We start from the raw sequence: 23,175 nt of genomic DNA, 5'->3' as shown, positions 1-23,175 counted from the left end.
ACAAAGTCAGAAGTTACACAACATCAGTTTATAGTGCCAACAGGTTTATTTGAAATCACAGGTTTTCGGAGCATTGCTTACCCGATGAAGGAGCAGCACTCCAAAAGCTTGTGATTTCAAATAAACCTGTTGGACTATAACCTGGTATCATGTGACTTCTGACTTTGACCACCGCAAAACAACAGGTTGACTGTAATCCTCCCATTGGCAATAAAGTCCTACTCAAATTTGTTTAAGCATCATGATCCAATTTCTCCAGCAATTGCCTATAGCAAAAAAAATACAAGCCCCTAGTTCAGCCAAGACTCCTGAGTACTTCCATCATTTTCTGTTTCAGATTTCCAACATCTACAGAAGGGTTTTGCTTCTAATTAGGGGAAATATCAGCCAGGTGTTCTGTGTTTGGTATTGTCTGACCGTCTTACTCATGAAGTGGGTAACACTCTGGTGTGAAGCAGAAATTGTACAGCAGGCAAGACTTGGACTTGCTGGGGTTGTAACTGAATACATTATGAAACATGTTCCTTTTTACCCTTCAGAGCTCCATCCACCTGTTAAGACTGTTCCCAGTCTGCCTGTACATTCAGGCAGTGTGACTCCTGCCAAGATGCCCCCTGTCTTAAACCATGGTTCTCCAACTATTCTGGGCAAGCGAGGATACGAGCAGCACAATGGTATTGATGGTCAGTATATCATACAGAATAAACGGGTATCTGGGCAGCTCGAGTACCCACTTCGGCAGTCCTTAGCTGTAGTTCCTGAGAACATCCTTTGTGCTGTAAACACGAAGCAGGTGATTCAGTTGTAGTGATGGGCATTGGGACGTGAGATCTCCTTAACAGTAACCTGTTCACGCTGACTTCAGACCAAAGATTGTGACTTGGGTGCCCAGCTTGAGGCGCTCGACCATTGAACTGAAATGATTCCCATTTCTTGAATCAGAATACACACTTTCGCTTGAGTTGACACGACGTCAATATCCCAACAGTTCTCCCATTCATGCTTCTCAGTTCGCTGACAACTCATGTTGCAGCTCAAACTGCGTGAAGTGCTTGTGTGACTGAGAAGCTCCAGCTCGTATGGACGAGTTTACAGATGGTTCGCCCTTGCTCACTTCAGTTAGGTCATGTGTCAGCTTAACTGTATGTGGTATTCTATAAATGTTCTTCATTACTGTCTGTTGGTCCTTGTTTACCAGGCACTATGAAGAAACGTCTGTTGATGCCGTTTAGGGGTAAGACAATCGCGCAGTCGTGCTCACGGCTACACGCTCATCGTGAGTGCTTTGTGTTGTTGCTCCCCTTGCAAACCACCCCCTACCCCTTCCGGCTTTGATAACCTCCAAAACAGCCTCCTGCTCATGGATTTATTTGCTAATCAGCTTGAGAACTCCAAAACACCATTGAGGCTACTGCTGGATCTTGTGAAGGGCATGTTGAATGACTCTGATATTTCCACCTGAGTTTATGCAGTGAGAGACACCTTCGTGAAATATATGGGAACAAATTCCTTCTGCATTCAGGAACACGTGGTTAAAGTATGTATTTCCACTCACGAGTACTGTGTGCTGCTCCCCAGTTTCAATAGGTCCAAGCAGCCTTAACTAAATTCTAGAAAGAGTTGTTTCTTTGAGGTGTTATTTGTACTGTGCTTTGAACAATGAGCATCATACCTGATTGACACCTTTTCCAGGTCACTTTTATAGTGTTCATGCTCTAGAATATGCTCTAGACATGCTCCCCGTGTCTGCGTGGGTTTCCTCCGGGTGCTCCGGTTTCCTCCCACAGTCCAAAGATGTGCGGGTCAGGTGAATTGGCCATGCTAAATTGCCCGTAGTGTTAGGTTAAAGGGGTAAATGTAGGGGTATGAGTGGGTTGCGCTTCGGCGGGTCGGTGTGGACTTGTTGGGCCGAAGGGCCTGTTTCCACACTGTAAGTAATCTAATCTAAAAATAAGCACCCACTGTTCTAGAGTTGAGAAGGAGCTGGCAGAGGGTGGAAGTGAAGGGTCTGAGATTGGCAGATTACAGGCTCAGCTTGTCCTTGTGCCAGAGTTCCTGCAATAAAACTTCAGTCACAAGGATCTTGCACCGCCTAGAAATATTGGTCTAATGTCTGTGCTGCACTCTTGCACACTGTTCGGCAGAATAGCTAATAGTGAAGTGGTGATCACTTACACAGAGCAGTTGATGCTTGTCCAGTCCAGCACAATAAGTAAGGAATATTCCTGGTAATTGTCAGGCCACAGGGGAGAATTTCCTCTCCCCTGGCTGGTCTAGGCAAATGGGATACTGAGCACTGTAAACCAGAAAGTTTCTGGTTCTGTCCTACTTTGTGCTGCAGTAACTAGTCAAAAGAGGCTAGTGAAGTGCTGCGATTGTTCTGGGTAAGCTGGGATCAGGATTGGCTAGAGTTTCTGCTCATGGCCTCTGTCCAGTGCTCAATCGGGACAGTCCTTAAGAGTACCTGAAACAAAGGCTGGATCAGCACAGCTTAGCTATTCATGCCCAATGCCCTTTTCACACTGGGATGGCTCTTTGGGTGAACTGGCTCAGTAGGGATGAGTTGTCAGCTTCCCGATGTCTGTGGAACTAATTACATAGTCAACCAGAATCTTCACCATGAAGAATAGGAGGCTGGCAAGATCAGATTCAAGCTTCAAACATGGACTCTGTCTTGCAGTAGATGCTGGGGTGGCTGGGGATGGATTTGCAGACCTGAAGCTATTTCAGATTTTGGCAGTGATGGTGAGGGGTTGAGAGAATTGTGGCTGCTTTTTAAATTAATCTTCGCCTGGCTCTTTGAGGTGGTTTGTGGATGTTTTGGAGTGTTATCGGTTTGCCATACTCCTGGCTTATGCCTCACTTGTTTTCTCAGATCTGTGACCCATTATGTGTACAACAATTGAAGCTGCAAGGCAGTTATATGATTGAGTGGCACCCAGTCCTCATGATTTATGCAACTGCTTTTAACTGCCTTGCTGTTTATTATTGTGTGTGTAATGTATACCATGCAGTGACTTTGCTATTCAAATCTTTTGAATGAAGTGGGCACCAGCTCCCCTACTCTTTGCAAACCACGTGATGACCTCGGCAGCGGTAATGTGAAGGACAGTTGCCTGTAAACCACAGAAGTATATGTTGGTCACTGTATTGTATGTGTTAGTGCATTTTCCTGCTTGGTTGTCATCTTATGTCTGTTAGCTGGTTGTTATCCAGAGTCTGAAAGAAATGTACTGTATTTTGATTTAAGAATGACTTAACTCAATTTCGGCAGCTCATTGTTGCATAAGGCAGACCATTGTCCATCAATTCAGCAACTCCTCTTTCATCATTGTGCTGTTTTCATCTGATTCTTCCTGCAAGTTTTGAGGGTCAGCATCGAGGAGCCCAGATCATGCGTCTTGGTTCAAGTTAATCTCCTCTATTCTGCTCCAACCTCAAAACATGGTCCTTCACTGTACCAGTGATGTTTCCTCAATGTCCTGTGTCTGTTTTGGGTGAAATTGACAATTGGGAGTGATTTGTGCTTTGAGCCATTGGTTCATCTCACGTGGGAGCCTTCCAGCCAAGGAAGTTTCATTATATTTGTCAAGACTGACCTTGACCCATATCTCAGGGTTGACCGTTAGCACTTAACCCCCTGCTCTGACACTCAGCCCTACTGAAATATCGAGCAATTTCCCGGCCAGCATAAAATTTATTGAACAATAAGGTATTTGAAGCTTGTATGAGATGATTATTTGGGGAGTCAACAGTGAGCTTTCCAGCTCCCTTTGGTACTGTGGAGTCTGTGCATGCTATAATCTCATGGTGTGTAGTGCAGAGTACACTAGGTTGTTTTTATCTGGCACATTCTTGTAGAATCAGCACAATACAGCTATCCCACTGCCACCCCATATCTCACCTCAGGAGAGCTGGAACCTTTTTGAAACCAATCTGCACAGATTGGGCTCTGACTCGAAAAGTAGAGACGGTTGGTGAATGAATGGGGTGGATAAGTAAGTGACACCTGCTTTGTATATCATCACTGCCAATCCTTTTCAACAGCCACTTGTTCCAGCTGTCCAAGGGTGATGTACCTCAGAACGGTGCCCCATTTCACAGCCCATCTTTGACACTGGAATCAGCCTTTTGCTTCAAGGCTGTTTGTAAGAGGAGTGGGAATTTCTCAGTTCAAAGCTAGATGATAGTCTTTGTGGAAATGTGGGGAATTCTTTTGGGACTGTTGCTGTAGCTGGCAGCTGTACTATGTAATTGGTGTCTTCACTCATTGGGGATGATTGAGAATATTGGTGGGAGTTCATTAGTTGGGCATAAATGGTGCCTTCTCAGTTCTACTTGATATAAATCCCAGTTTAGGAATTTACTAACTCCACATGGAAAGATATTAGTCTGACCTAATCAAACTCCACAATCTAGTAAAGTTTTAAAACTCATGTATTGCACTTTTACTTCAAGGAATTAATGAGAATTGAATAATTCAGTAACTGTGTCTGACAGCGTTAACTCCAGGACTTCTGTGCGAGACTCAGCCTCTTGAATTTCAGTTCAGAAGTTTTGTTGAAATAAATTGAAAAATAAAAAAAGGCTGACAAGTTGTTCGTGTATGGAATGAGCTGCCAGAGGAAGTGGTGGAGGCTGGTATAATTGCAACATTTAAGAGGCATTTGGATGGGTATATGAATAGGAAGGGTTTGGAGGGATATGGGCCGGGTGCTGGCAGGTGGGACTAGATTGGGTTGGGATATCTGGTCGGCATGGATGGGTTGGACCGAAGGCTCTGTTTCCATGCTGTACGTCTCTATGACTCTGAGGGGAAGGGGAATGAGAAATGTGCTGTGTGGTTAAGGTGAGCTGAGAATCCAGGCAGTAGTCCGTGGATCTGAAACTTGCGGTGCTAGTGAGATTGTGCAGTTGTTAACCTGATGAGTACAACAAACCAGAGGAGGTGGGGACTGAAGTCCAATTAAAAGACAATTCAAAGAGTTTTCATTCCTTAGCACCTAATTACAGTTGATAATTACCCTCCACTTTGCAGGAGAAGAATCTTGCTCTTTCCCCCCGCATCCCCTCCCCATGTCAGCCATGGTGACTGTCCCTTGTGTTCAGAGATCTCAAGCTCAAGCTCCCCATCCTTTTAGGCAGTTGTGGGATGGTTTGTTTCCTGCCACATTCCACAAGAGTGATGTTTAAACCTTGCATCAACTTTATTATTATCTCTCAATACAGTAAACTTCTTCCCACATTTTAGCTGTCTTTCTATCCAATTTCAGCAATGACCTATTGACACACCTATCCCAACCATGGTGCTGCTCTGTTTCCTGCCTCTCTGTTTGGAGATTTGATACCTCAGTATTCTGAAATTAAGCCCTTATGTACAAAGTTCACTGTTGGATGTAATCTGAAGCTCAGGGGATGCTTTTGCCTGTTCTCCTCTCCTGCATTTAATTCCATAAGCACAACTTGCCATTGGTTGTCTCGCCAAGGATAGAGAAGTACATCGAGACTGATGCTGTTCATTTGCAGTCAGCATAATTGCTATTTACAGCCAAGCAATCAGGAGAATTCATCCCAGTGATGTCCCCTCCTGTAAGCCCTGAGTATCAAACATCCCTGTGATGTCCCCTCCTGTATGCCCTGAGTATCAATTCCACACAGACCCAGTGACACAGCTTGAAGGGGATGTCCTCGTGCTGTTGTCTTGCTTCCTGCCTCAACCAGGGAGCAAACCTGCGACCTATCTCAGAAGAGGTCTGTGCCTGAACTCCAGTACATTGTTTTCACACACAGCATCATTGGTGAGCTCCAGGGGTAATGAAAACGGCTGTGTGATCTCTGGGTGTTCAACTTAGCAAAACAAGGAAGACACGTCAGAATAGGCAATTTGTCAGCGTGACGTTGTCATTTATTATGAATTTGATCATTAGCACTGAGGCTTGGGTATTCAAAAACACTTCATGTTAAGAATGTCCATCAGAGCCTGGGTGCAAGGTCTTTGAGGTGAGGAAGATTCAGTCACACACATCGGACTGGTTTTCCCAGAGGCTGTATGACTATTTTACCATGGACCCGTGCATGTGAGAGAGAGAGTCTGCAAACAGAGAGTGCGGAATTGTACATCCTTCTGTAATCATCAAACACTCTACTGATTCTGTTTTTTTTTACGTTTAGCAAATCATGGACAAGTGAGACAAATGGTAAGTTTTTTTTAAACAAGTAATGCATCTCTTAATTTATACAGTTTTTCATTTCTTGCGGTAATGAGAGGAATTCCATTTGAGGCACTGTCACCATAGAAAACTCTCAGACTAGGTACATCACAGTATTAGGTGGAGTCAAGTGGACTTCGGGACTCAAGTACATGATGAGTACTGACAAATGTAAGTGCCTTAACCACCCCAGACTTCGCAATGCTCATTCCTATTGTATCCAGTGGAGTATAGGGGTAGAATAATTCCAGTAATCCCAAATCATGAGAATTGTGCAGCCAGTCAACTGCTCATCTGGAAAATCCCCAACGTTGAGGAAATTAAGGTAATGAATATGGGGAGAGGAGAAGTACTGGAGAAACTTGAGGGACTAAAACCAGCCATTCCCCAGGACCAGAGAGCCTGCATGTTGGCATTTCTCAAGAGGTAGTGGATACACCGCCATGATTTTCTATAATTCTCTCATTTCCAGATTAGTCCCAGCAGATTAGAATTTAACAAATGTAGCACCACCTTTTGAGAAAGGAAGGAGAGAGAAAACTGGAAGCTACAGGTCACTTAGCGTGACACCTGTCAAAAGGAAAGAACTGGGCTCTGTTAACAATGCCTTAATAATGTACTTACGACCCCAAACTATGATTAGAGTAAATCAAATTTTTTTTATATAGGGATAGCTGTTTGGCAAATTTGAGTTTTTGAATACGTAACTAATGGGATGGATAAAGGGGAAACCAGTCGATATCCTGGGCTTGGATTTCCAAGTCTTATTCACTGAGGTACAAATAAGAACTAATGGAGCTGGGATGGTATACAGTATTGGCACAGATGAAACATTTGGTTAATGAACAGGAAGCAGTAGGAACAATAGGGGTATCTTCAAGTTGGTGAGCTGTAATGGAGTGGTGCAACGATCAGTTCTGGGACCTCCGTATTTACAATCCATGTTCGTGACTTAGTCGAAGAGATCTAAAGTAATATGTGCAAGCTTGCCAATGTTAGAAAGCTGGATGGCAATATAGCCTGTACTTCGGACCAGGGGAGGCTGCGAAGAGAAACGAATTGAGTGGACAAAATAATCATCGATGGAGTATATTCTGATATATAAAGAGAGACAGATGGGTTAGGATGATATTCATTGGAGTTTAGAAGAATGAGATGGTTCTCTCAGAAACCTCTAAAATTCTAACAGGACTAGACAGGGTAAATGCAAGAGGGATGTTTCTGATGACCAGGGAGTCCAGAACCAGGGTCTCAATTTAGGTAGGGGTCAGTGTAAACCACTTGGGACTGAGATGAGAAATGTATGCCCCCAGAAAGTGTCGAGCCTGTGAAATTCACTACCACTGAGCGGATGAGGCCAAAACATTTTTGAATGTTTTCAGCAAGGAGTTGGGTTTAGTTCTTAAGGCTAAAGGGATCAGAGGTATGGGAGAAAGTCAGAACAGGGGGTGGATTTGGATGATTAGCCATGATCATGTTGAATGGCGGACCAGACTCGAAGGGCCGAAAGACTACCTCCTATTTTCAATGTTTCTATTCAATTCGGTCATGAAAAAAAACTTAAACATTGTAACTGTCTGTGGTCACAGAGACATGGATGTACTTGTACAAGAAACTCAAAGATAGAATGCAGATGCATCAAGCTAATAGGAAATCAAATGCCTATTTGGCCTTTTTATAATCAGGGGATTGGTGTACAGGAATGAAGATGTATTTAAATTAGATTCCCTACAGTATGGTAATAGGCCCTTCGGCCCAACAAGTCCACACCGACCCATTCCCCTACATTTACCCCTGACTAATACACCTATCACTATGGGCAATTTAGCGTGTCCAATCCACCTAACCTGCACATCTTTGGAGTGTGGGAGGAAACTGGAGCACCCGGAGGAAACCCACGCAGACACTGGGCGAATGTACAAACTCCACACAGACAGTCGCCCAAGGCTGGGATCGAACCCGGGTCAATGGCGCTGTGAGGCAGCAGTGCTAACCACTGAGCCACCATGCCCCCGCATTTCAGAAATATTCATGATTAGATTAGATTCCCTAATCTTGACCCAGTTGCACAGGACATAATTCAGACCAATCTTGGAATGCTGTGCTTGATTTTCATCCCCATTCAGGAAGGATATACTTCCACTGAAGATGGTACAGTAAAGGCTCACTAGATTAAATCCTGGGATGGGAAGGTCACCCAATAATAAGGATCTGAGATAGTTGGGTCTATATTCTGACATTTAGGAAAATAAGAGAAAGGGTTTCAACAATGAGAGGTTACTCACATTGTCTGTGGATTCTAGAAATTAGTACAATCGCTGGATAGGGGGACAATTATTTCCGACTGAGATGAGAAAATTATTCACCTTATTAAAGGGCTGTGAATATTTAGGATTCTCCACACCAGAAGTTTGGGAATGCTCCTTCAATCAACGTATTTACAACTGAAATAACTTTTTGCTGTCTCTGGGTTCAAGGGATATGGGGAGTGAGAAGAAAATAGATCTGAAGCCTTAAGATTAGCCTCAATTGTCTTGAATAGCGGAGCAGTCTAGCTGGGCTGAATTACCTACTTTTTCTTCTGATCTTCCTTGGCAAGTTATAGACCACGTTCTTCAGATGCTTGCAAGTGTGTTCCAAGTTTTCATTCTCTGCTGTTTGACAGTTCCGCGTGGGGATATGAGTTTGGTTTGAAGTGCGAATGAGTAGGTTTATTGCCAAACAATGAACACAAGCACAGGATAGAGGCTGATGCTCCATGCAATACCCCTGGAACCCATCAGAGGCTGCCTCTTCCTAATGCTACAGCCAATCATCAGGTGTCTGTTTACGTGTAGGCATCTTTTATATAATCCCCAAATGTATAGCACCATGGTGGAAATCATTTGGTCTCGGGTCTGTTCTTGCAGTTTCTTTCTCCCTTCTTTCCTCCCTCTTTTGCTAATCCATATCTTGTATTTCTGAATACTAATTGTTTGTGTCCTGTGACAGACTGCCATTAACAGGGGTTACATGATTAATGGGAAACCATACTCAAGAAACTCCAAAGTGCTGAAGCCGGGGTCCCTTCCCCCAATGAAGGGCAGGAGGATGAACTGGATCGACGCACCAGATGATGTTCTTTTCATAGCAACGGATGAAACTCGGTAATGACTGAACTTGCTCTATGATACAGGCAGCATCCTGTGTCTGTGGTGTACTAAGCTTGGTGATGATCTGCTGTTTGTGTGGCCTCCCTATTTACATCTGGCTAATAAACATGAGCAACTTTTAATTTTTTTGTGAGAAGTGGGTATTGCTCATTAGGCCAGTTCCCTCATGTGTCATAAACCACTTAGCAGATTGATGTGGTTCAACACATGTTATGCCCCTGTGAAATGATCATGTGAAAATCAAATCCAACCAAACAAAGTATGCTACCATTGATTGTACTGGACGTTTGTTGTAAAAATACACATCGCAGATTTGGTCGCTGATTCAAAGTGTCATCCCAAAATCAGCTGACGATATGAGGAGTAGGAGAGATGGAGACCTTGACAAGAAATAGGCTAGCAAAAGGACTAACTCTGAAGAAGGGTTGGGAAACAAGAATGAGAAATATAAAAATGGGTAAGTTCTGCAATTTATGCCGTAACAAATAGGAGGAGCCATTCAGCCCCTTATGAGCCTTATCTGCCATTCGGTAGAATCATGGTTGATCGAACATTCCGCACCTTCACTTTTCTTCCCCATAACATCATCTGCTGATGAATCTTTCTATCTCATCCTTGAGCATATGCAAGGGCTCTGACCCCACAGTTCTGTGTCAAGGAGTTCCAAAGACACCCGATCCTCTGGGAAAAGAAATTTTGCCTCATCTCAGTCTTAAATTCGTGCCCCTTAATTCTAAGGCGACCTCCTCTGGTCCTAGGCACTCCTGTGAGGGAAAACATTCTCTCAGCATTTACCCTGTCAAGCCCTTTAAGAATCCCATCACCTCTCATTCTTCTCAACTCCAATGAATAGAGTTCCAAACCTTTTAGCTTTTGCTCATAAGACGATCCCTCCATATCAACCGTTATCATTCATGTTTTCTCATGTGATACTCCATTTGCCAACTTTTTGTTCACTCACTTAACCTGTCATTATCTCTCTCTGTAAACTGTTTGTATCCATCCCGGAGCCTGCCTATGTTTGTCTCTTGCAAATATGGCTGCAGTACATTTGCTTCCTTCCACCAAGTCATTCATATATATTGTAAACAGTTGCAATCCAGCCAGAGGACGTATCTGCCTTTAACCACATTAGTTCGTCAAAATACTAGTTTTGTCATGATGGGGATGGTACTTAATTCCTCCCCTGTATTCTTTAGCATTAGTGGGATGTTTGATGTATCTTCCACCATAAAGGCTGCTCCAAAATAACTGTCTAATTCCTCTGCCATTTACTTGTTTCCCATAGCCATCTCTCCAAATTCATTTTCTAAGGGGCCTATGTTCACTTTGACCCCCTCACTACTTGTATATTCAAAGGCGTTCTTATTGTCAGTTTTTATATTCCTCACTAAATTGCCCTCTTTTCTTCCCCTTTTACTATCTTTTTGGTCTTTTGTTTCTGAATTTATTGTAGTCTTCAGGGCTATCACTAACTTTTGTTTCCTCATGATTTTCCTTTCAACTTAATGCTGTTTTTAACTTGCTCAGTCAGCCATGGTTGTTTTATCCCTCTCTTAAACTCTAGAGGAGGAAAGATTCTTTGAAAAGATTTGTAGCTCAGGTTGTGGATGAGGTTGTAGATTTGTTCGCCGATACTTATGCCACAAACCTAAAGAAGAAAACACTACACAACCAAACACGAAAGTGACAATGCTGTACATCAAAGAAATATCAGAAGTGACTACCGGACTACTCAGACCCCAAGGAATGTTAGTGACCCACAAATTGACAAACACTTCTCACCAGCTCCTCTCTAAAGTTCATCCTGTTGGATGTGGGTGTTGGGTCTTTAACATTATCTACAATATATCCTGCAAAGACTGATAAACACCACATCATACAAACAGGAAGAAAACTGACTATACAAGTGCACTCTCATCAACTCACCACTCCTGACATGGCCAGTACACACTCATTTCCAACCCCACAGACAACGAAGGACACATGTTCAACTTGGACAATGTAACCATTGTAGCAGGGGCAAAATGGAGAGAATTCCCTGAAGCCTGGCAATCCAATTATAAGTCACTCAATAAACAAATTGAACTGGACCCCATTTACAAGCCACTCAGATACAGAAACGGCGGTACCAAAAAACAGAGACACATAAATGTCAGGCGGGACAGACCACCAACACTTTATCGAAGACACACTGATGATGTCACCTAGTGAGGCAATGAAACATCTGCAGAAAACCACACCAGCTCAGCAAACAAATCTATGACCTCATCTTTCTTCCGTGCTGGCATGCATTTTTGCTGAGTCATGGGTTACCTCCTTAAACATTCATGCTTACTGTCTTTCCTGCTAATCTATCCTCCCGTTCACTTCAACGACCTATCCTTGTTTCATTGTAATTCCCCTTATTTAAGTTAAACAGAGTTGTTTGCGACTCAAGTTGCTCTCACTCAAAATGAATATTAAATTCTGTCGTGTTTTGATCACTACTAGGGGGATCTTTTACTCTGAGATTTACAGAATGAGGAGTGATCAGCCAATGGTCAGTGTGCTGAGAGACAAAATGGGGAAGTGGTAAGGTCAGGATGATTCGGGAGTAGGTTAGTTTGCAGGTAGTTGATTTGGTCTCCGAAGCTAGACTATTAGTTTTCTGATCAAACCTGAACTGAAACCGCTCTTTCAGTTGGAAAGTTTGTCTGTTGTACAATTTGCAGTTTTATTTAGTATTGTCTTTTTCCCTTTGAAATTAGGAAAGTGCGTAAGATGCTGGGTCCTGTCGATATGAAGCGGGCAGCGCGTCAGCCCTACAGACAGATTCTAATTCGACAAGGACGTACATCTTCTGCATCGCAACAACCCAGGCAGCCCATGAATGAAGAACCAATTGTCATCGAGGATTAATGCAAAGTGGAGTTTTAATAAAGCGAGAGACTTGTAGTCCCTGTTATACTTGAACCTTCAGTGCGCATGAAGTAGAGCTCCTGAACTAGACTCCAAATCAAGTGCTTGTCAGCCTCACGTTTAAGATCAATTTGAAGGATTATTATTTGAGTTAGATTTCCAATGTCCTTCCAGAGTGGACAGTGGCAGTGGACAGAGTAGCTGATGGCTACAGTTAATGGCAGCTCCGACAGCCTCTTCCACCCCTTCTCGGTGGCTACTACCTTTGTTTTTGTTCCTGCAGGAAGCGGAGCTGCCTCGTGATGTTATTTGCGAACCTGAATGGCCTGTGGTTCTCTTTGTTCTTTGAACTATCCTCTTGCTCCAGTCTGTGCTGCTGGGGCTCCCAGAACAATGTGGTTGTCTATGGCTTGGTAAAAGGTTTTTTTTAAAGAAAAAGAAAAGTAAAGAAAAAGATTTTAAGAATTCCTTTTATTTTGAGAATTGTCTGTAATAGTTTAAGGAGGTGCCGTTTCTCCTCGGTTTAAGAAGCAAGTTTTGTTTTTATGAACTGGTTGGCGTGCAGTTAATGCAGTGCATTGTTTTTGCATGTTACACTGTATATTGTATCCTTGAACCCATTTAAAATGGTGCAGTTTTCCAGTGGAACCGAAGAGGGAAAAAAACTTTCTTAAAAGACTTTTTTTCATGTATGACCTTGAATCTTTTCATCACTTGAGATTCGTTATTGCAAGTTTCACAGTGAATAATTATGTACAAAATATTTTTCCATGTTTCTGACTTGGGTTGTGTTTGAAGCACCCTGATTTTCACAGTGAGATATATTCCTACTACAAGGTTCTATAGTTTAGTGTGCTGATATGTACATACACTGCTAATGTAGTTGGTAAGTTAGTGTTATTCAGTCATTCCATAGGATTCAGGGAGGGGCAGTGGATGTAAAGTTTTACTGATTCTCTTTGTAACAGCTTAAGGACGTGCAGTGTCCCCACTGGGGCAACCTGGACTCGGTGTCCCTCTTGGAATAGTCAAATGAAGCTCATCCTTAGCCATACAAAAATAATAAAGCATCAACTGAAATCTCTCCAAGTTACTTTCTTCTACTTCAGTGTTTTATTTTGTCAAGTGCTCTTTGGCTATCTTGCGATGCATGTGGCATGTTTTCTTTTCAGTGTCTGTGTGGAGCCCTTGCACCTTGTTCCAGGGCAGCCTTCACACCTTTTCTGAACCAATGCCACAGCTTGAAACATAACCCACAACGAAAGAAATGGGAGTGCAAAAACACAGCCATAGGCCAATTAGTCACACAGACCATTCGGAATCCGACATGATTGCTGAAAGAGATATAAAAACTGTCCTTTATTTTAAAGGGGTGTGACCAGGAGGGCAGATGAAGGGGAAACCAGCATTTAATCTACCTGGATTTCAAAAAGCATTTGATAAAGGAGGCAAAGTTAGCTGTGAGAAGGAAGCACAAAGGCTCCAAAGGGATGTAGGTTAGGTTAGTAGGAGAGAGTGTAGCAGGTGAAAAATAATGTGGGAACATGATGCTATCCACTGCAGGAGGAAGAAAAGAAAAGCAGTGTTTTTTTAAAAGTGAGAGATTGGGAAGTGTCAATATTCCTAGAGAGCCAAGTGTTATTATACACCAGTCACAGCAAGTAATTGCATGGTATGTTAATTAATTTGTATTGCAAAAATTATTGCAATGTGAGTAAAGAAATCTTAACTGCAGTTGTATAGGGCTTTGTGAGAGCACACCAGGCGTACTGTATACAGTTATGATCTCCTCTAGAAGGATGAATTTGGAGGGAGTGCAATGAAGATTCTCTGGACTGATTCCTGGATGACACGATTGTCCATTGAGGAGAGATTGAATACAACAAACCCAAATTCCATAGAATTTGGAGGAATGAAAAATGACTTCATTGCAACTTGGGCTTCACAAATTAGATGCTGGGACAGGCAGATGTTTGGAGCATAGGGCCCCAGTGTCCACTTTAAGCTTCAGCGTGGACTGGCCTGTTTCCACACTGTAAGGAGTCTAATCTATTTAGAAGCGAGATATTTCTCCACACATATGATTGTAAATCCTCCATTCTGTTCGGAGAGCTGTAGATGATTTGCCATCGGCAATACTTAAAACCAAACTCAACAGATTGTTTTAAAATTATACAAATGGAATTGAGGGCTGTGGAGATGGTGGGGTTGAAGCAGATTTGAAATGCCGCATAGCTTACTAATCATATTTCCACGTTCTTACACAGCTTTCGTTTTCCCCCCCTCGGGAAAATATTTTCTCCAAATCTACCCAGTTAAACCCCTTCATATTGTAAAGATTTCAATGAGCTATCTCCTTAGAATAAGAGGAGCCTGGCTTGTTCAGTCTGTCCTGATGGTTATAACCTCTAACCTCAGAAGGTATCATCTTTCTGAGTCCTGTTTGCAATATCTCCGATGCCTCTATCACTTTTGTAATGTGGGGTCCAGAAGTGGGTGCAGCTTTCTTGAACGTGGGCTGAAGAATGTAATTTTAGTTTAACAGAACTTCCCTGATATTCAGTCTTGCTCCCCTTGAAATGAACTCCATTGCTGTGCTCACCTTTTTGTAGATTTCTGAACTGATTTTTCTACTTTTTAAACATTAAGTTCCTAGATCCGTTTGCTGCTCTATTCCAACTTATTTTGCAAGGAGTGAATGACCTCTTTACCCTTTCCAACAAATGCACCTTTGCACGAATCTCTCTTGAAATTAATTTGACAGTTTTAGAATTGTAACTAGTGTAAATATATTATGTTGGTGGCTGTGAAGCCCAATGAGACACCTTGTGGTCATGGAAAATGCTACAGAAATGCAGCTTTATCTTTTCCTGGAATCAAGGTTGATTCTAGGGTTAGTAGAATTATCTTGAGAGATTGAGGAACCTGGGCATGTGTTCCCTGGAGTTTCAAAGAATGTGAGGCCATCTCATTGGAGCTTACAAAATTCTCTCAGGATTTGATAGGGTTAATGTGGATAGGATGTCCCGCCAACTCCAACAAGGGGTGGGGTGGCAGCAGTGTTAAAATGCAGTCTAAGTCACTTAAGACTGAGGTGAGGAGAAATTCCTCCATGGCAATGGTGAATCTTTGGAATTTTGTACACCAGAGGGTTGTAAACACTCAACCGTTGAGTATGGTCAAGACACAAACCTATTGAATCTGGGTAGGGATGATTTCAAGGAATACAGTGATAATTGGGGGAAATGACTGAGGTGATAGATAAGCTTTGATCTGTTTAAATGGCAGAACAGGCTCAATGGGTCAAATAGGCAAATATCCAGGGCAACTAGGAATGGGCAATAAATGCTATCCAGCCAGCGACACCCACGTCATGAGTGAAGTTTTACAAAAAAACCTACTCCCATTTCCTATATTCTTATTTCAAACCACATATAGAAATAAACATTTCATGGTGATGTATTGCATTTTGTGGATTAAGCAATTGAATGTAAGAAAATTAAATGCACAAATGTCTTTGATAGAGTGCTAGTCATAAATATGATTTCCCAGTCAAGTGTCAATAAATGTAAACCAAAAAGGCTATAACTTATCTTTGATTTCTAATGTAAGGCCACCTTTTAAAATGGTATTATTAAAGGCATGAGTTTTACTATTTTCAACACTGCTGGTTTAAGGGTCAGCAGTACGGGTACAGTAACCAAGACTCCAGTAGTGAACAACAGTCATCCCTTCGAAAATGAAATTTTGTTAAAATACTGTAAACCAAAACCATGCTTTGATTATCACATATTTCTGCTAATGTTTGGATGATGTTGGGAAAAGAGAGAGCTGTTTTTTGCTTGTTTGCTTAAGATGTGCCTAAGACCAAGCATGTAAAAGGATATCCCTACAAAGAAAATTCAGATTCACCATGATTTTAGTTAAATCTTTTATTCATCTTTTGTAATTGTAGTCAAAACTTCTCACTGTCCACTTATTTTAGTAACTCAAAGTAGTTTTACACTTGATAGATTCCAAGAATAGGATGCCTCCAGTTGTCATGGTGATGATAGAAAACCCTTTCATCACTGATTTCCCATCTGGTTGAATAACAATCAGCCCCCAGCTGATCAGGTGCTGTTCATGATCAAATTTTAACCCTTTGCAAAACCCTTCTAAATCTTATAAAAAGTGGATCAGAAGCTGACATATAGCAAAACTTAAAACCTCCTTCAGAATTTTGGCACACAATGTTAAATGGAACTTTATAGACACCTTGTGTTTAACTCTATATAAGTCACATTCACATTTTCTGATATTTAACCAATACACAGTCACCTTAAAGAGTGAATGTTGAGTGTAATTAATTCTGACACATTATTGACGACTCTGTTATAAGGGATGGATTCAGTGCCAATATTTTTCATGGGATGTGGGCTGTACTGATGAGGCCAGTATTGTTCTCGCTATTTCAGAGGGCAGTTTGGAGTCATTGCTGTGGGTCTGGAGACACAATGACAGCAGATTTCATTCCCTAACGGACATTAGTGAACCTGATTTTTTACATTTTTTTTTGCAACAATTGTGGCTTGTTGTCACCATTTTTGGGACTGCTATAGTACTTTAAATTTTACAAGCTGCAATATGTTGGGATTTGAATCTATCCATTAGCCTTGGCCTCTAGATTCTAAGGGTACTACATTTTTGTCATCCTTGTTACAATCCAATCTCAGGGCGTTGTCATATAATTTGACTGAGTTCAAAGCACTGAGAGATTTATGAAGGATAAAATAAGCAGACGTTCTTAATCACAGACATAAATGCTCCACTTTGTAATCAAATCTTAGTTTTGCTGATGTTTATATTGTATTTGCTAATGATAGACGATGCCTCTTGATTTAAGAACATTAATGGACCTCAAAGGCCATCTTGTCAGTGTTGCAGTGATGACCTGTCTGTCATCTTTAAACTTCGGCAGGTTTCCACTGCCAGCGTATAATGAGGATCCTCGTCAAGTAGTTGGTACAGAACATGAGCATAGCTGAAAGAGACATACTATTGAAGTTTATCCTGTAGCATTCATAGAGTCTTAGAGACGTACAGCATGGAAACAGACCCTTCGGTCCAACTCATCCAGGCTGACCAGATATCCTAATCTAATCTAGTCCCATTTGACAGCACTTGGCCCATATTCCTCTAAACCCTTCCTATTCATATACCCATCCAGATGCCTTTTGAATGTTACAATTGTACTGGCCTGCATCATTTCCTCTCGCAGCTCATTCCAAACATGCACCACCTTCTGTGTGAAAAGGTTACCCCTTTGGTCTCTTTTATACCTTTCCCCTCTCACCCTAAATCTGTACACTCTAGTTCTAGACTGTCCTACCCCAGAGAAAATACTTCGTCTATTTATCCTAACCATGTCCCTCATGATATTATAAATCTCTACAAAGTCACCCCTCAGCCTCTGACGCTTCAGGGAAAACAGCCCCAGCCTGTTCATCCTCTCCCTGTAGCTCAAACCCTCCAACCCTGGCATCATCCTTGTAAACCTTTTCTGAACCCTTTCAAGTTTCACAACATTGTTCCAACAGGAAGGAGTCCAGAATTGCAAGCAGTATTCCAAAAGTGGCCTAACCAATATCCTGTATAGCTGCAACATGGCTTCCCAATTCCTGTATTCAGTGCTCTGACCAATAAAGGAAAGCATACTAAATGCTTTCTTCACTATCCTATCTACCTGCGACTCTAGATACGTTCAAGGAAATACGAACCTCCACTCCAAGGTCTCTCTGTTCAGCAACATTCATCTGGATATAAGTGCAAGAATGCCAAATTTCAAAGACTGCAACAATTTATACTGTATCTAGTTGGATGAGAGGTTGGTTGACTACTCAAGGTTTTTCTACAGAAACATTGCATTCTGTGCATTAACCACTTTGTTTAACACTTACAGAACAATTCTGATAATTATGCTGACAAGTTAAGATTGTCTCTGTAACACATCTGGGACCTATATGTAATCTCTCACTGATTTATCTACAGGAAAAGGAACATGACCAGGCATCACATTAGACATATGGGCTTGTACTTCCCTAGTGCATTCATGAATGCCTTAACCAATTTACCAACCAGTCTGCACCCTTTTCTCATGGTATAAATTATTGCTCGCTTTGGAATTTCACATGCTTACATCTGTCCTCCTGAGTGCAAGATGAAAAGTTCCAGAGCAATTTTTTTAGAGCAATATATGGTCACCAACAATCTGAGCTGGTCTGCCACATCAACGTGACACTCCAGAAAGCAAAACAATGTCTCTACTTCCTCAGGAGGCTAAGGAAATTTGGCATGTCCCCAAAGACACTCAGCAACTTTTGTAGATGCACCATATAAAGCATCCTATCCGGATGCATCAGTGTGCTATGACAATTGCTCTTCCTAAAACTGTAAGGAATTGCAGAGTTGTGAACGCAGTCCAGTCCATTATCGCCATCTGTACTTCCTGCTATATCAGGAAAGCAGCCAACATAATCAAAGATCCCTCCCAACCTGGTTATACTCACTTCCACCTTTTTACAGGTAGAAGATATGAAAGTTTGAATACATGTGCGAAGACATTCAAGAACAGCTTCTTCCCTGCTGTTATCAGACTCTTGAATGGTCCCCTCAAATGTTAATATCTCATCTCTCTCTCATTGAGCTTATTGACATGGCTGATCTGTTTCTCAACCCTATTCTCCTGCCTTCTCTCTGTAACCCTTAATCCCTCCCCCCACCCCCAAATTAATCAAGAACCTGACCACCAGTCTTAAATACATTCAATGACTTGACCTTCGCAGCCCTGTGTGACAATGAGTTCCACAGATTAGCTTTCCTCTGGCTGAACAAATCCTCCTCATTTCAGTTCTAAAGGATCATCCCTTCACTGAGCAATGCCCTCAAGTCCTAGTCATCCCCACGATTGGAAACATCATCTTCACATCTAATCTGTCCAGGCTGCTCAACATTCTGTATGTTTCAATGAGATTCCCCCCTTGTCCTTCTGAGCTCCATCATCAGCCACCATCCTCAGATGCTGCTCATATAACAAGACCTTCATCCCAGCATCATTATTATCCCATTCCAATCATTACTTAACCCTCCAACATCAGCACATCCAATTACTTCTCAAACAACACCATGGGTGTACCTACTCTCCAAGGACTGCAATAGTTCGAGGAGGTGATCACTATTATCTCCTCAGAGGGAGTTGGAAATGGAGCCAGCCAGTGATAATCACCTCCCAAGGAGAAATGCATCATCCATTAATCTGACACCAGTGGACGTTTCATGGAGTCAAATGGTCAGATTTTTCTAGCTTTCAGTCACTGAATACATCTTCATAGAATCCCTACAGTGTGGAATTAGGCCATTCGGCTCATCAAATCCACACTAACCCTCTGAAGATCATCCCACCCAGACCCATTCCTCTTACCTATTCCTGTACCCTTGCCTTTCCTACGGCTAATCCACCTAACCTGCACATTTTTGGACTCAAGTGACAGTACGTAAACAATGATGAATATTTTTTATTTAATGCAAATAAGTAATTGAAGGTTGTTACGGAATGAAAAATGTCATTTAGTTAGTTTTATCTGCAGCAATGTTGAAGAACTTACCAACTCAAATTTAAGTGATAAAGTGACATGCAGTGCTATCAACATTTGGAAAAGTGAGGAACCAACTATTTCCTATCCCCCAGCATGTCTGTAATTCACAGCATTTTTATAACTGCTGAAAAGTATTCACAGGTCATGCAAAAAATGCTATGCTTTAAAGTTCCATGGTTTTTTTCTCATTTGTTGCTTGCTCTGGTACTCTGGAGATTTCTCGATAATTCTATGTCAGGTAATTCCGCAATGGTAACCCTAAATGTGAGTTTAAAAGTCTGGAAATTTGTGGACATTCCAAGGACTTAGTTTCCAATCGTTCATAGCAGGAGCAAGAGTAAGCCTGTGAGTTGTGAGGTGATTATGCAACACATACAGAAGGGAAAACCAGTAAAACTTACAAATGATACATGGTGTAGATATTTCCAATCAACTTGTTCAGGAATGTTATGACACAGATCTGGAACAGGAGCCTTCTGACCAAGAGGTGCCTCTCTGGTGCCAGGGTCAAGGATGTCTCAGAGACCTTGCAGAATGTTCTCAGAGGGACAAGCAGGAGATCATTGTACACATTGGAACCAATCCCATAGGAAGGGAAAAAGATGAGATTCTGAAGGGAGAATACAGTTAGGCAGGAATTTAAAAACTCAAAGGTAGTAGTATCTGGATTACTCTGGGTGCTATGAGCTAGTGAGGGTAGGAATAGAAGGATAAAGCAGATAAATGTGTGGCTGAGGAGCTGGTGTATGGGAGAAGGATTTACATTTTTGGGTCATTGGAATCTCTTCTGGGGTAGCAGGACCTGAATTGGAAGGGGACTAATAAACTGGCAGGGAGATCTGCTAGAGTTGCTCAGGAGGATTTAAACAGGTCAGGTGGGGGTGGGAGTAAGGGAAATAGTGATGAAAGAGATCAATCTGAGACCAGTACAGTTGATAAAAGAAGCAAGTCAAACAGTCAGGGCAGGCAGGGACAAAGCAGAGAACAACGTAGGACTGATATATTAAACTGTATTTATTTCAATGCAAGAGGCCTAACAGGGAAGGCAGATGAACTCAGGGCATGGTTAGGAACATGGGACTGGGATATCTTAGCAATGACAGAAACATGGCTGAGGGATGGGCAGGACTGGCAGCTTAATGTTCCAGGATACAAATGCTACAGAAAGGATAGAAAGGGAGGCAAGAGAGGAGGGCGAATATCATTTTTGATAAGGGATAACATTCCCAGAAATATATCCAGGGAAGTTATTTGAGTTGAACTGAGAAATAAGAGAGGGATGATCACCTTATTGGGATTGTATTATAGACCCCCCAACAGTCAGCAGGAAATTGAGAAACAAATTTGCAAGGACATCTTGGTTATCTGAAAGAATAATAAGATGGTTATGCTAGAGGATTTTAACTTTTCAAACATAGACTGAGACTGCCATAGTGTTGAGGGTTTAGATGGAGAGAATTTTTTTAAGTGTGTACAGGAAGATTTTCTGATTTAATATGTGGATGTACCTATTAGAGAAGGTGCAAAACTTGACCTACTCTTGATAAATAAGGCAGAGTAGGTGACTGAGGTGTCAGTGGGGCAGCACTTTGGGGCCAGCGATCATAATTCTATTGGTTTTAAAATAGTGATAGAAAAGCATAGACCAGATTTAAAAGCTGAAGTTCTAAATTGGAGGAAGGCTAATTTTGACGGTGTTAGGCAAGAACTTTCGAAAGCTGATTGGGGGCAGGTGTTTGCAGGTAAAATGACCCTTGGAAAATGGGAAGCCTTCAGAAATGAGATAACGAGAGTCCAGAGAAATTATATTCCTGTCAGGGTGAAAGGAAAGGCTGGTAGGTATAGGAAATGTTGAATGACTAAAGAAATTGAGGGTTTGGTTAAGAAAACGAGGGAAGCATATGTCAGGTATAGGCAGGATAGATCGAGTAAATCCTGAGAAGAGTATAAAAGCAGTAGGAATATACTTAAGAGAGAAATCAGGAGGGCAAGAAGGGGACATGAGATAGCTTTGGATTCTCCTTAGAGTTAAGGAGAATCCGAAAGTTTTTACAAATACGTTAAGGACAAAAGGGTAACGAGGGAGAGAATAGGGCCCTCAAAGATCAGCAACACGGCTTTTGTGGGGAGCTGCAGAAAATGGGGGAGATACTAAATGAGTATTTTGTATCAGTGTTTAATGTTGGAAAGCACATGGAAGATATAGACTATAGGGAAATAGATAGTGACATCTTGAAAAATGTCCAGATTACAGAGAAGGAAGTGCTGGATGTCTTGAAACACATAAAAGTGGATAAATCCCCAGGACCTGATCAGGTGTACCCTAGAACTCTATGGGAAGCTAGGGAAGTGATTTCTGGGCCTCTTACTGAGATATTTGTATCATCGATAGTCACAGCTGGAAGACTGGAGGTTGGCTAATGTGGTGCCACTATTTAAGAAAGGTGGTAATGACAAGGGAACTATAGACTGGTGAGCCTGACATTGGTGGTGGGCAAGTTGTTGGAGGGAATCCTGAGGGACAGGATGTACATGTGTTTGAAAAGGACTGATTAGGGATAGTCAACATGGCTTTGTGCATGGGAAATCATGTCTCACCAACTTGATTGAGTGTTTTTGAAGTAACAAAGAAGATTAATGAGGGCAGAGCAGTGGACGTGATCTATGTAGATTTCATTAAGGCGTTCAACAAGGTTCCTCATGGGACACTGGTTAGCAAGGTTAGATCTCATGGAATACAGGAAGAACTAGTCATTTGGATACAGAACTGGCTCAAAGGTGGAAGACAGAGGGTTATTTTTCAGATTGGAGGCCTGTGACCAGTGGTGTGCCACAAGAATTAGTGCTGGGTCCACTACTTTTCGTCATTTATATAAATGATTTGAATGTGAGCATAAGAGGTATAGTTAGTAAGTTTGGTGATGACACCAAAATTGGAGGCGTAGTGGACAGCGAAGAAGGTTACCTCAGATTACGATGGGATCTTGATCAGATGAGCCAGTGGGTTGAGGAGTGGCAGATGAAGTTTAATTTAGATAAATGCGAGGTGCTGCATTTTGGGAAAGCAAATCTTAGCAGAACTTGTATACTTAATGGTAAGGTCCTGGGGAGTGTTGCTGAATAAAGAGACCCTGAAGTACTGGTTCATAGCTCATTGAAAGTAGAGTTGCAGATAGATAGAATAGTGAAGAAGGTGTTTGGTATGCTTTCCTTTATTGGTCAGAGTATTGAATACAGGAGTTGGGAGGTCATGTTGCGGTTGTACAGGACATTGGTTAG

At 42.0% G+C, this 23,175-nt stretch overlaps 1 protein-coding gene across 4 annotated transcripts in view; it reads left to right on the top strand.

The window, feature by feature from the left end:
- LOC122542881 (metastasis-associated protein MTA1-like) overlaps positions 1-13,355 on the top strand; it is a 100,640-nt gene extending 87,285 nt beyond the window's left edge. The window contains exons 17-21 of one of the 4 annotated variants that reach the window (XM_043681001.1): positions 540-674; positions 1,199-1,234; positions 6,172-6,197; positions 9,201-9,355; positions 12,112-13,355. In XM_043681001.1, coding sequence (XP_043536936.1) covers positions 540-674; positions 1,199-1,234; positions 6,172-6,197; positions 9,201-9,355; positions 12,112-12,262 — 503 coding nt within the window. In that variant the 3' untranslated portion in view covers positions 12,263-13,355. Of the gene's footprint in view, positions 1-539; positions 684-1,198; positions 1,277-6,171; positions 6,198-9,200; positions 9,356-12,111 lie in introns of all 4 variants that reach the window. The other 3 variants (XM_043680999.1, XM_043681000.1, XM_043680998.1) reach the window with 3 other exon arrangements.
- The last annotated feature ends 9,820 nt before the right edge of the window (positions 13,356-23,175 follow it).

This window comes from Chiloscyllium plagiosum, chromosome 41 (genome assembly GCF_004010195.1).
Source record: "Chiloscyllium plagiosum isolate BGI_BamShark_2017 chromosome 41, ASM401019v2, whole genome shotgun sequence".
Lineage (NCBI taxonomy): Eukaryota > Metazoa > Chordata > Chondrichthyes > Orectolobiformes > Hemiscylliidae > Chiloscyllium > Chiloscyllium plagiosum.
Note: the sequence above shows the minus strand (reverse complement) of the source record. Positions and strands in the feature narration are given on the sequence as shown.